At 37.7% G+C, this 14,154-nt stretch overlaps 1 protein-coding gene across 3 annotated transcripts in view; it reads left to right on the top strand.

Annotated features, from left to right (window-relative positions):
• Positions 1–14,154, top strand: part of LOC138698725 (serine/threonine-protein phosphatase 6 regulatory ankyrin repeat subunit A-like) — a 193,841-nt gene that overhangs the window by 165,090 nt on the left and 14,597 nt on the right. For 2 of the 3 annotated variants that reach the window (XM_069824948.1, XM_069824939.1), the window contains exon 18: positions 12,325–12,536. In XM_069824948.1, coding sequence (XP_069681049.1) covers positions 12,325–12,536 — 212 coding nt within the window. Of the gene's footprint in view, positions 1–12,324; positions 12,537–14,154 lie in introns of those variants that run through there. The other variant, XM_069824957.1, reaches the window with a different exon arrangement.

Below are 14,154 nucleotides of genomic sequence, written 5' to 3'. Positions count from 1 at the left end.
ATCACACTAGAAACAAACGATCAACATATCTCCTTTCTGCGGGAATTGGAAGGGGGTGACTTAGTACCCGGTGTGGCCACCATGAGCAGCGATGCACTGTTGAACCCTGGTCGGCATGGACGCATACAGGTTGCGGATGTCTTGTTGGGGGATTTTCCTCCACGCCTGCAACACCTGTTCCATCAGTTGGGCCACAGTAGCAACAGGGCGAGCATGGGCATGGATGCGCCGCCCCATGGCATCCCACACGTGTTCGATTGTCGATAGGTCTGGTGACCTGGTTGGCCAATGCATGATGGGAACATGTTGCGAGGCCATCCATGTGATGACTGCAGTGTGTGGGCGTGCATTATCTTGTTGGAACACCCCATTAGGTATGGTGTTCATGAAGGGTATCACAACGGGCCGTATGACCTGGTCCACATATCGGCGGGCAGTCATGGTGCCTACTGTCGTAACTGATCGCCCCCCCATACCATGATGCCAGTGGTTGGCCCTGTGTGACGTTCAACAATAGTGGATGCATGGGCCCGCTCACCACAATGCCGGCGGACATGTTGCCGTCCATCATTGTGCTGGAGACAGAAATGGGACTCATCACTGAACACTTGGGGTTAATGGTACACATTGCATAGGGGCCCTGCAGTGGTAACCAGCTGCAAGCAAACGGTTCACAACGGTGCGTGGGGACACCCTGCAGTTGACTGCTGCTCAGATTTGTGGTGCTGACGCCCGTCGATCAGCCACTGCGGTCCTGACACTCCGATGTTGCACGTGGTTGTCCTGAGCCAGGTCTCTTGGTGCTAGTGCCTTCCTGCATCCATTGGGTACACACACACTGGATGGTTCGTAGATTGCGACTTGTTCGGTGGGAAATTTCAGGGTATGATGCACCCATCTCCATCATCCCAATAATCCATCCTCTCTCAAACTGCGACAGCTGCACAAATGGGGGTCTCCTTCGGCGTCCTGGCATCTGTACTTACTACCTACACGTGGAAACAAAAAAAAAACATGTTGTACCTTTCCATATCCCAGAAACGATACTTTACAAGATGGCCTGTGACAATGTTCCCATACGTGACCTGTGGCCATCTACCGTCGTACAATATTCATAACCGGATCATTATACACCCTTTGCATGGGAATTATCCCTGCCAAGTTTCATGATCCTGCGACCATCCCTTCTGAGTGTATCATTTTCACTTTCCATCAGTATATATCTATATATATATATATATTTTTTTTTCGTTGCTTACGCAATATTTTGAGAAAACTACACCACCTATCACAATGGGAAATGTCTAATTTGATTTGGTATTAACTCAAGAAATTTACAAAAATACTAAAAACTTGAAATATTTGTTACATTTTATAATTTAACAAATATAAATAAGAAATGCGTATAAATAAGTCTTATGTTTTGTTTGTAACGCTTCAATTTTCTTTGTTAATCATGATGTATGCATATTAAGAAGGCTTTGGTTTCATCCGTTCAACGTCATTTTATGTGATGCAGGAATTTATTATTATCGTAGTTATTGCGGATAAATTACATTATTGTTTGGATTAATATCACTCAATAAAAGAATTGTATTCCAATGGATACCATCCCATTGTGGAATCCTGGGAAACGAGAATGCGGATGCTTTAGCAAAGAAGGGCAGCACTGCTACTTACAGACCTGTTACTAAATCTACGTATTACTCTGTGAAAAGATTTATTAAATCTACATACTTAGACTTCAACAAACAAAATTTGATAACACAATCTCAAGGGAAAAAATGGAACTCTCTGCATCATAATCCACAGTTAATTCCCGATTTACCACGAAAATCGTCTGTAGCTGCATTTAGATTGGCAACAGGCCATGATTGTTTGGCCAAACACCTGCATAGAATTGGAATATATCAGTCCCTAACTGCCCATTGTGCAACTCAAACCAAGAAATGGATTCGGAACACCTCAAAATCTGTGCTTCAGTGGCTGGCCATGATAATATCTTTGAAAAATATTGGAGTGCAAGAGGTCAAATGACTTTATTGTCAAACGCCTGGCATTAGAAAACAACAACAACAACATTATTGTTTGGTAGCATAGTGGTCTGCATACTTGACCTACAGTAGCGTGAAAATTAATCTGAACAACGTAATTACTTATGCAAAAACACTCAAACGGGATAAAAAAAGGATCTAAGACATACCTCAGTAATCTTTGTGGCCTCCCTTGTTCCTAATAACAGTTCTGAGACGATTTGGCATGGATTCCACTAATTTCCCACAAATATTCTTCATTTCTTCATCGCGAAACCATACACCAATGAGGGCAGAAATCATCTTCTCCTTTGTAGAACAATCCATTTTTTGCATTCTTCTTTTGCAAATTGACCACAAGTTCTCAATGGGGTTGATGTCAGGTGAGTTGTCTGGCCAGGGGAGTACCTGAATATTCTTCTTGTTAAAGAATTCTGTAGTTTTTCGAGACGTATGGCATGGTGCCAGGTCTTGTTGGAACACACCTCTGCCATCCGGAAATGATTTTTGCAGCAGGGGTACGATTCTGGTTTCCAATAAGTGAATATATTTGTCAGAATTCATCATTCCCTTGATAGGTATTAATGCTCCAGTCCCTTCATGTGTAAAACAACCTTGTGCTTGTTGGAGATGAGCTGCTCTTACTTTTTCGGATCCTTTCCGTACGTAAGAAACACGGTGGCCATGGACCTCGAAATGAGACTCATCGGAAAAAAGTACATTCTTCCAGTCATTCACTGTCCAGTGTTGATGTAATTTTGCCCACATTAAGCATTTTTTGCACATAACAGGGGTTAGCAGTTGCTTCTTAATAGGCTTACGAGCCCTTCGTCCAGCTTCCAAAAGCCTACGCTGCACTGTTGTGACGTGAATATTCGCCCCAGTGGTAGCCATTAACTCGCGGGTTATGTCGACAGCAGTTAGTCTAGGATTTAATTTACTTTTCCTGACAATTAAACAATCATCTGCAGGTGAAGTCTTCCTTTTCCGGCCACAGTTTCCTTTTTTCTGGGGTGTGATGGATCCAGTCTCCCTGTATCGTTTTATGATCGAATTAACAGTAGCCAAACCGATGTGACATTCTGCAGCAATTTGCCTCTGTGTCATAGAAGAATGCTCTGCTAATGTTATAATTTTAGACCGTTTTCGTGGAGTTGTATCCATTTGTGAAGACGACAGAATGTACACAGGATTGCAGTATTAAGTCTTCAACACAACTGAAATGCTTATAAGTACAAAACGACAGGCAAAATGTCACATTTTATAAAAAAAAAATAATGACAGACCTTCAACAATGGAATTACACGTACTACAGATGTCAGTTAAAGCGGTATGAGCAGCTGTGAGGCCAACAATGACAGAAAATGTAAAAATATGTCGTGTTCGGATTAATTTGCACGCTACTGTATATGCAGAGGGCTGGGGTTCAAGTACTGATGCATGAAGCTTCTTTTTATTGTTAAATTTACTTTATCTAAACATATTTAATAAGAAATTTTATAGTACATTAATTTGATTTATTTATTACTGGTATGTTTAATGATATTAGGATTTTGAAGTCATAGCAAGTTAGCTGGTATAGATGACTTCATGAGGATTAGAGGTTCTGAATAGTGTCAATAATGGGGTGCAGGCCTATAGAAAAGGATGTGATTCAAATAATGAGAGTATGCTTTTCACCTGTTTATCACAACGTTCAACTATTGTTCACAACCAAGATTGCAATGTGTTGTGAAAAGAGTATGTTACTTTCATCTAAATAACTACAACTTTTATTTGAAGCGTTTTTTTTTTATTCTAATCTCAATTAAGTTTATATAAAGCAGAGGGATAAAGAAAGTCATGTGATTGTTTCACATCAGTTTTTTGGCATTTTTTAAAAGTGTAGTGCATAATCCATTTCGAAATGTGAGAGACCGACAGCATTTTGAGAACAGATGTGCTGCAAATTTATGTAACGGTCCAACAGGCAATTTAAACTTCAGACAAATTAATAGTGTAGTGCATAATGAGTGGCCTTACAGCAAGAGCAGCAAGACGAGACTGCACATTTCAAAATGTGAGAGACATACAATGACAGAGAAGAGGCTGTTCTTGGTGTTCATAATATGTATAGCAATCTCATGGAAGAACACAAGTTTATAGTTGTTAGAATTATAGGTGCAATAACTGGTGGAACTGAAGAAAAATAATTATTCTTCTTAGAGGCACCAGGTGGATATGGCCGAAGCTCCGGTGCTGTGGACTGAACTTCGGCATAGCTCAATGGTTAGAGTGCTTGGTACGTAGAACCAAGGACCTGGGTTCGATCCCTGGCACCGGAGCAAATTTTTCTTCTCAAATATTAATTGTTACTGTAACAGACGTATTCTGTAGGACCAAAAAAATTAATCTTTATGTAGATAACTCTGAAAGAGCTAAGATTTTACATGAAGCATCTATTATTCTCATTGATGAAGCATCAATGATACCCGCTGTAACAGTTGACTGTGTGGACCTTTTGCTGAAAGACATGTAATGTAACGATCAATCATTAGGTAATATTCCAATGGGTGGGAAAGTTATTCTTTTCGTTTGTGATTTCAGGCAGGTATTGCCAGTGGTGCCAATGTCAAGCCGAGTTCAAATCCTGGAATTCTGCATTCAGAACAGTAATATTTGTAATTCCTTTATTCTTCATTTGACCCAAAATATGCGAGCCAATGTCAATGAACGAGCATTTTTTGAATGGTTTAATGGAAAAATCTGTGAAACTTTAAATTGTTAAAACTGCTGCAAAGGGAAACATTGTTTTTATGCCAAAGCTAAAGCTAATTTCTACTGATCTAAATATGCCTTTCTCAGTGACAAGATTGCAGTTACCATTGGGGCTGGCATTTGCTATGACCATTAATAAGACACAAGGGCAGACATTTAAGAAACTTGGAATCTACCTTTCTAAACCTGTGTTCACCCATGGACAATTATTGTATGTTGCATTCAGCTGTGTCAAGAATCCACAAGATATACAAGTTGTCATTAGATATACAAGTGAACAAGGCCAAGATAGTGATGTAGCATTTACAAAAAAACATTGTTTAGAAAGAAATATTATTGTAATATGTTGTTGTTTTCTAATGCCAGGCGTTTGACAATAAAGTCATTTCACCTCTTGCACTCCAATATTTTTCAAAGATATTATCATGACCAGCCAATGAAGCACAGATTTTGAGGTGTTCCGAATCCATTTCTTGGTTTGAGTTGCACAATGGGCAGTTAGGGGACTGATATATTCCAATTCTATACAGGTGTTTAGCCAAACAATCATGGCCTATTGCCAATCTAAATGCAGCTACAGACGATTTTCGTGGTAAATCGGGAATTAACTGTGGATTTTGATGCAGAGAGTTCCATTTTTTCCCTTGGGATTGTGTTATCAAATTTTGTTTGTTGAAGTCTAAATATGTAGATTTAATAAATCTCTTCACAGAGTAATACATAGATTTAGTAACAGGTCTGTAAGTAGCAGTGCTGTTCTCGTTTCCCAGGATTCCACAGTGGGATGGTATCCATTGGAATACAAGTCTTTTATTGAGTGATATTAATTGAGAGAGCATTTTAGTTATTTCTGCTGTTTGAGAAAGGTGTGTGTTTAGAGACTATTGATAGAATAGCTGCTTTGGAGTCTGACAATATAACTGCATTCCTAAATTTATTGATGTGGCATAGGAGATTCCTGAGACATTCACTTATTGCAATGATTTCACCATCAAAACTTGTTGTTCCATATCCAAGTGATCTATAAAGTGAGAACAGACAGCACGTAACACCTGCACCGGCACCTTGTTCTCTGGAGATCAAGGATCCATCGGTGTATAAATGAAGCCAGTTTTGCAGAGGGTACCTAATATTAATTGTCTCTAAAGACAATTGTTTCAGTATTTCAGTGTTTACTTCTGATTTCAGTATTTTTTTCTGTTAAATTTAGATTATATTCTATATTTAATAGAGTTAAAGGGTTTGGTTTAATTTGTAAGTTTTCTTTTAAATTCGGGATATTGATTTTCTGTTTTAATTCTTGAACAATGGATAAGAAACTTTTTTGAGTTTTCAATCTACAGAAAGGACTGTATGAATGCCAATTGTTTCCTGGCAATCTGATAAGTTTTTCATATTGAATCAGTGCTTTATCTTCTATTGTCATTTTGATACTGTTAATATTAGTGAGGAATCTCATAGAATCTATTGGAGTTGTTTTGATTCCACCAGTAATGAGTCTGAGAGCTTGGTTTTGAACATATTCTATGTCGTTTATGAAAGTAGTATTAGTAGTATTTATTTATTTAACCTGGTAGAGATAAGGCCATCAGGCCTTCTCTGCCCCTCTACCAGGGGATTACAACTATAATATGAACAATAAAATTACAATTAACATTAAATTTACAATTACAATTACAATAAAAATTAAAGTACGACAAGAATACTTGATTAATGAAAGCTAGACATTTTATCATAGAAGTTAAGAACAAAGAATATTTTTGTATTTACTGAATTACAAATTAAACCTACAATAACAAAAATCTATAGTATAGGTGAAGTAATTAAAATTTCTCCGCAGTATGTCAGCACTGGCTGTATAAACATTTTGTATGTAGTGTTCAAAGTATTCCTAGAGCATCCCCATTTCTTTCCTGCTAGTCTTTTTAGAACGGAGAATCTTTTACGAGCTCTTTCAGAAATGTATTTCAAATGGTTGCTCCATGTTAACTTACTATCGAAAATAACTCCAAGATATTTGGATGCGTAAGTCCTAGGAAGGTGTTGGCCATTGTATTGGATATTGAATTCTCTTTCTTTTTTACCGAGTGAAAATATTTGGTAGTTACTTTTGCGTAAATTGAGTGTCATCAAATTTGATGTATTCCATTCATGTAGTTGATTTAGAGCTTTAAGGGCAGAATTTTGAATTTTGTCTCTATGTCTGTAAGATCCGGAAGTCCACAAAACTATATCATCTCCAAATAGTGCTGTTTTCATGTTTGATTCCTCTAATGGGGAGGGTAAGTCATTTATATAAATATTGAATAAAATTATGCTGAGGACAACGCCCTGAGGTAGACCTCTATATGTTTGTAACTAGAAAGTGAGTTATTGAATTTAGTGACAATGAATCTTTGACTAAGGAATTCTGATATCCATCTGAACATATTGCTGGAGATACCTAATTTCTGGAGTTTTAGTAATAATTTATTTCTCCAGACAGAGGCATATGCTAACTGAAAGTCAATAAATATTGCCAAGGTATCTTCTTTCTTGTTAAAACTGTCTTTTATTTCTTGGCCGAGGCGTATGACTTGTTCATTGGTAGAGTGTAGTTGTCGAAAGCCGGCTTGTCTTGGTGATAAAAGATTTTGGGATTCTAAATACCAAGTTAATCCGTTGGAGAACATGGACTCCATGGTTTTTGCTGTCATGCTTAATAGTGCTATTGGTCGATAACTATTAACATCATGAGCAGGTTTCCCTTTTTTGTGAATTGGTACAATGATTGCTTTTTTCCAAGCTGCAGGAATTGAGGTGTTCCATGATAAATTGAAAATGGATAAAAGTACAGACTTGGCTTTTTCCCCCAGATGTTTAAAAAATTCGGAATGAATGTTGTCGGGGCCAGGAGATTTCTTGGTTTTTAAATTTTGTATAGCTAGAGTTAATTCTTTGGAAGTAAAATTTTGATGAAATATTTCAGGTTTTGTACTAGTAATATTGTTTTTATTATTTTTATGTAATTCTCTTTTGATAAATTTGTCAGTTTTTTTGATATTGGGATGTAATCTGTGAGAGTTTGAGTAGTGTTTATTAAATGCGTTTGCTATATCTCTACTATCTGTTAGTGTTTTGTTATTATGAATAATAGGTTGGCTAGTATTTTCCTGTGTATTGGAAATATTCTTCAGAAATTTATATGTTTTAGCGCTATCAGTTCTGTAATTAATATTTTCAATAAATTTATTGAAACTGTTCTTTTTTGCTGTTATGATTGCTTTTTTAAGAATGGCAGTCTTCTTCCTCCAATCTTGAGTATCTTCTGGTGCTTTGCTATGTTCTGCTTTGGTTCTTGCTTTATCTCTATCTTGTTTCAATAAATTCAGGTTTTCTGTCCAGAATGGGGTGTATTTTTTTGGTTTGCCTCGTGGAATGTGCTTTTTTTGCAATTTTAAGAAGAGATTCACAGAAATATTTGTTCAATCTATCTGAGTTTGTATTTTCCATTAGTGGTGTGTTGAGCTTGAGGTGTTCGTCGAGTTGTGTTGTAAATAGTTTCCAATTCGCTTTCTTAAAGTTCCATGTTGTTTTGTTATTGTAGGGTTCTTTTCTTCGGTTTTGGTGGAGATGGATAGAAGCAATGATGACTCTATGGCCAGATCCAGGGTCTTCAATTATTTTTTTCTTGGTTTCGTGATGGATATCTGATGTTACTAGTATTAAGTCAGGATTTGTACCAGAACCAGAATAATGAATGAAAATAGGGGGATCTTCTTTTCTGTAGACAAGTTCTGCCGTTGTAGTATTTAGGAGGTCCATGATCATTTTTCCAGGTTGGTTTACATTATCGTAGCCCCAAAGTTGGGAGTGGGCGTTAAAGTCCCCAATTATGATAGTTTGAGGTTGTATATCAAACAAAGTTAGATCAAGGGGATTATTAGGTGGGTTATAGGCACTGTAGATTTTGAAATGTTGTTGATTTTTCCATACTTCAATTTTTATTAGTTCTAATTTGTCTTGATTATCCATTTCTTTTATGATTTGAAAATTTGTAATTAATATCTTTGATGTACCTGCGAGAATTCCACTACTGATCCGTCTACCTTTGGGTAACAGTTTCATATTAAAACCTTTAAAATTAAAATATTTTAATTGGTCAGCATTAAGGTTTGCTTCTTGAATAAGGAAGATATCTATATTATTATCTGAGAGTATATTGGCTAGTTCAGTCTTCTTGGCTGATGTTATACCACCAGCATTCCATTGTAAGATGTTTAGTTGATTCTGTACCATTAAAGTAGTTCCCACCTGGAGATCCGATTGGGGGACTATTTTACCTCCGGACAATTTTACCTTAATGGTACTCATTTCATATTGGAGTGGTTAAATGGCAAGTTGTAGCCGATTTAAGTGAACACATATTTTAACGTTTTGGTGTCTATTTCATTCACACACAACCCCCAGAATGTCTGGAGGACCACACCTGCTGTTGGTCGACAGATCCATTGGACCTAACTGGGAGATCCCTCCTTAAGTCACTGGAGATCGATTTTAGTGCCATAGCAGGTCAGCACTAGGAACAGAAAAGTAGAAAGAGGAGGAAGGAAAGGGAAATGAACCCCTAGGCCTCGAATGCTCTAATGCCGTCGGGATCGAAGAAAATAAGAGTTCGTCAGAGGACTGGATAGAAAAGGTAAAGAGCGAATTAGGTATTGGATAGAGGAAAATTATACCAAATTCAGTCATTAACTCATCAAGCTGACCAGTGCTAATGCATGAGTAGCCCCTCCCTTTAGTTCAGCTCGTAAAATTATGCTTACTAACAGCTACACCACGGGAAGGAAGGGATGGGACATTGGGTATTTGTCCAGGTTGATTCCTTAAAGCCTTCAATGGGAAGGATTAATGGCTCTCCCCCCTATATCCGACAGATACCCTTTTGCATCCATTATTGTAATATAAGTCTCATTCTAATTTTGTCAAGTTATATTTTTCAATCAGTGTTGTGTTTGACTCGATTATTTGCATTTGCAGTATGCAAAGTTAGATTTTATACATAGAATTTTATTTGGGTCGAATTGCTGTCTTCAATGACATTGTATAAAGGTAATGTGTTCCTTATTGCTTTATTTTTTACTCTAATTGTATATTTATTTATTTTTTAAATAGTGATCCAATATACAAGCAGCTGTTGTTGCTTCAGGCCACTAGTATATATATATATATATATATATATATATATATATATATATATATACAGGGTGTTTCAAAAATACGGGGCATAATTTCACGTATGTATTTCCCACATGTAGACAATCAAAATAGTTCATTACAACATGTGTCCGGAAATGCTTCATTTCCGAGTTATGGCCTTCACAACATTGAAATTCACCGGAACGTTTTTCTTTCCACAGGTCATTGTCATTACAGAAGATGTTCAAAATGTCCACCTCCTGCTTGAATACAGACTCACATCGATGTCTCATTGACCTGCGAACACGATCCCAAACTCCAGGAGTATTGCGTATGTCCTCAGAACATGCCACAATTCGATTCCGAAGGGATTCCAAATCAGGCACTGGAGACGAATAAACCGATGATTTTAAATGGCCCCACAAGTAGAAATCGAAAGGGTTCAGATCAGGTGAGCGTGGAGGCCAAGCAATTGGGCCACCTCTACCTATCCATCGATCAGGAAACCTTCGATCCAAGTACCAGCGAGCCGTAGTCCTACGACTGAAGTGTGCAGGAGCGCCATCATGCAAGAAGTGAATGTGTTGATGATTGATCAGTGGAGTGTCTTCTAAAACATGAGGTATGGTGTTTTCCAGGAAGTTTGTGTACGCCTGCCCTGTAAGTCTGTTTACAAGTACATGGGGTCCAACTAATTGATCACCAATGATACCGGCCCACATGTTGAGGGAGAACCGCACCTGGTGATGAGATGGAACAGTTGCACGTGGGTTTTCATACGCCCATACATGCTGATTGTGGAAATTTGTTATGCGATCTCGTGTGAACTGTGCTTCATCTGTAAATAATACTAAGGCAGGAAAGTTCGGATTTACACCACACTGCTGCAAGAACCACTGACAGAACCTAACTCGTTCGTGCAGGGTAATCTGCTGGTGACAGGGCCTGTACACGTTGCAAATGATAAGGATACAATTGATACTCTTTCAACAGTCTCCAGACAGTCGTATGAGGAACATTGACTTGCAACGCTACCCTTCGTGTGATGATAGAAGGAGTCATGTTCACAGCCTCCAGAATCTCCTCCTGTACTTCTGGAGTTGTAGATCTTGGTCGTCCCCTTCCCAAACCAGGAGAGTTAAATTTCCCATGCTCGCACAGACGGTAATGGAGATGTACAAATGTCTTCCGATCTGGACATTGTCGCTGTGGGTACCTCTTCTGGTACAAACGACGAACCAGCGCAGCATTGCCGTCTGCCGTACCGTACATGAAGTGTATCTCTGCCAGCTCTTGATTTGAATACATGTCGCACAGTCTAACACCTACACAACACTGAATGTAACCTTTGCCTCGGAATGAACTGTCAGAGTGCCCTCTTAATGTCTCCTTTGACGGCAACGACCTGCGGAAAGAAAAACGTTCCGGTGAATTTCAATGTTGTGAAGGCCATAACTCGGAAATGAAGCATTTCCGGACACATGTTGTAATGAACTATTTTGATTGTCTACATGTGGGAAATACATACCTGAAATTAAGCCTCGTATTTTTAAACACCCTGTATATATATATATATATATATATATATATATATATATAATAGTAATACCTATCCACTTCACTTGCGTGATTCGGGTTCCACATATTGCGGACAGATGGCAGGACTATGACCTATTTTTCAAGTTCCACACCACTTCGGCAGGCCATGATGTGTATATGTGAAGAGTTATGTCGTGTATTAGGATGAGTGTATGTGTAAATGTAGTGTAGGGAGTGGATGATGATGATGAAGATGAGGAAGGGAGAATGGGAAACCCAGTGCCGGCATGTACCCTACGTCTGTCAAATAGCACCACTGGGGTCGACAGGCTTAACATCCCTGTCCAACAGATGAATCACTATCAACAGTAATACATGCCTTCTCTTTATATGCACTGCGGAGAGATTTGGGATTTAGGAAAATTTCTGACCCTGCCAGGATTTGAACCTGGGTTGGCTAGTCTAGAAACAGACACACTGCCACAGAGCTAACTCAGTGGGTCACATAATTGTAAATTATAATGCTATGAAAGTCAGTCAACCACAATTTCTCTTCAATTTTGTGTATTCTATTCTTTTTCCGTTCATTTTTCTTTTTATTGTCTGTCAATAGTTGCTTAATTTTAAAGAAATAATTTGAATTACTCATTTCTGTATGTATGTAACAGTATGATGCTATTATAATAATATTGTTCTTTTCTTCATGTTGTCGTAGTAAACAGTAGCATGCTTCTTCGAGCATGTTTCTGTTTGTATATTTTTTGTTGATGTAAACATTAAAGACAAGAATTGGAGCTGTGTTGTGTCTGCATTGTAGGCCACTGCATCTGTCATCCAGAAATGGCATGGTTGCTGTGACACGGCTGTTGCTGGAGAAGGGAGCGTCAGTACTGGCTGTGGATTGCAACGGGATGACTCCTGCACTGGCTTGTGCACCAGATCCAGATGTGGCTGAGTGCCTTGCTATTATACTTTCCATGTACCCCTCTGTGACACTACTGGCACAGCAGCCAAACAACTTCCAAAAAGGTGAGGGTTTATATGAAAGGTGTATTTGGTACATCAGATTCTTTTTATTGACAAGAGAATTGTTAATGAACTCGTGTCGAAACCTCCCCATATTATTAGTGCTTTGCATTACAGCGGAAACAAATTAGAAAAAAATAGCTGCCCATACTATCTATAGGATTTGGAAATTAAATAAATTGGTTAATCCCACCCTTGAGTTGATAGTGCTCACTCAGGTATTGCAGTCAGCCTCGTATTTAGGTAGTGCTATGCCCAGTGGTGTCATTCTAAATTTTTTAACAATTGGTTCTCTCCACTAATTACAGCAAATTTCGTAATTTTGTATCAAATATATTAAATACAGTTAAAGGAAAATTGCATGCAACATGCTAGTGTAGAATTATGTGTGAAGTAATTTAAAAACTTGTAATTACAGACTCATGTCATGAAAGAGAATAGTACAGAATATTCACAACTCCAACTAGCTTTGAATATCTGACCACACTGACAAATTGTTTGAAACATCCGAAGATGCATCTGCACTTACATTTAGGCCTATAACCTCTAGTGTTACATTAAGTTTATTTAACCTTTAGGCTTTCTGAAACATCAACTACTCTATCTTTTCTTAGACCATTACTGAAAAAGCTTGCATGAATGCTCTTAGCTTCATTGCACTTTGCTCTGTATGAATATTAGATAGTAGATTCAACTAATAATACATTCAGTATTGCCAATTATACCCTTAATGAAAAAATAATTTATTTCATTCAAATGGAATAAAAATGTAGCAGATATATTAAGAAAGAAGAAGACAAATACTGTATTTTCTCGAATACCACACACATTTTTTTCTGAAATATACAAGTAAAAAATAGACGTGTTTGGCTTATTTGAAATGAAGTTGGCAACATTACCTGATTTTCTGCCCACACAGCTTCTAAGATGGTAGCGCATGACATAATCTTCCCATGCAGGTATTTTAATAATTGTTAACATTGTTAAAGAAGAATGAAGAAGTTAATAGTGATAGGTATTTATTATAAGAAACCACGTAGTATCATACAAAATAAAGGTAGTTAATATACTGAAGTGTGGTGTAAATGTTGCAGGATATTGTATAAAGAGCCAGCTTAGCAAGCCAACTGACATTTATGCAGTGCATGTGCAAAGGATGGGTTTGAAATGCGTTCTGTTCCAGGATATTTATTGTTAACTGAAATGTATTTTTGTGTTTAATTATTTCTAATTTCTCGTGAATACAGTTGTTAAGTTTCCCCCCCCCCACTCGCTTTCAAAAGCGGGGTGTGCGACTTATTCGAGAAAACAAGGTATCTTATTCATCATCACCATCATCACCATCATCATCATCATCATCATCATCATCATCATCATCATCATCATCAGTAGACGTTTCCACTCACAAGCAAACATTGTCACAGGGGCAGATAAAAAAGTTAATTTTTTCTTCCACCATGTTAATAATATCAAAACAAGTGTTTCTACAAATTTTGGCCACTCGAGTGCAGTTACAAGGGCCATCCAAAAAGTAAGTTTACCTGGCCCATTTACAGAAATAAAACAAAATTTCATGGAAAGATTAATTGAAACAGATACAGCAATTGTTGAGCTATTTTAC

This window comes from Periplaneta americana, chromosome 1, assembly GCF_040183065.1.
Source record: "Periplaneta americana isolate PAMFEO1 chromosome 1, P.americana_PAMFEO1_priV1, whole genome shotgun sequence".
NCBI classification, from domain to species: Eukaryota; Metazoa; Arthropoda; class Insecta; order Blattodea; family Blattidae; genus Periplaneta; species Periplaneta americana.
This window is presented reverse-complemented; position numbering and strand designations above follow the sequence as displayed.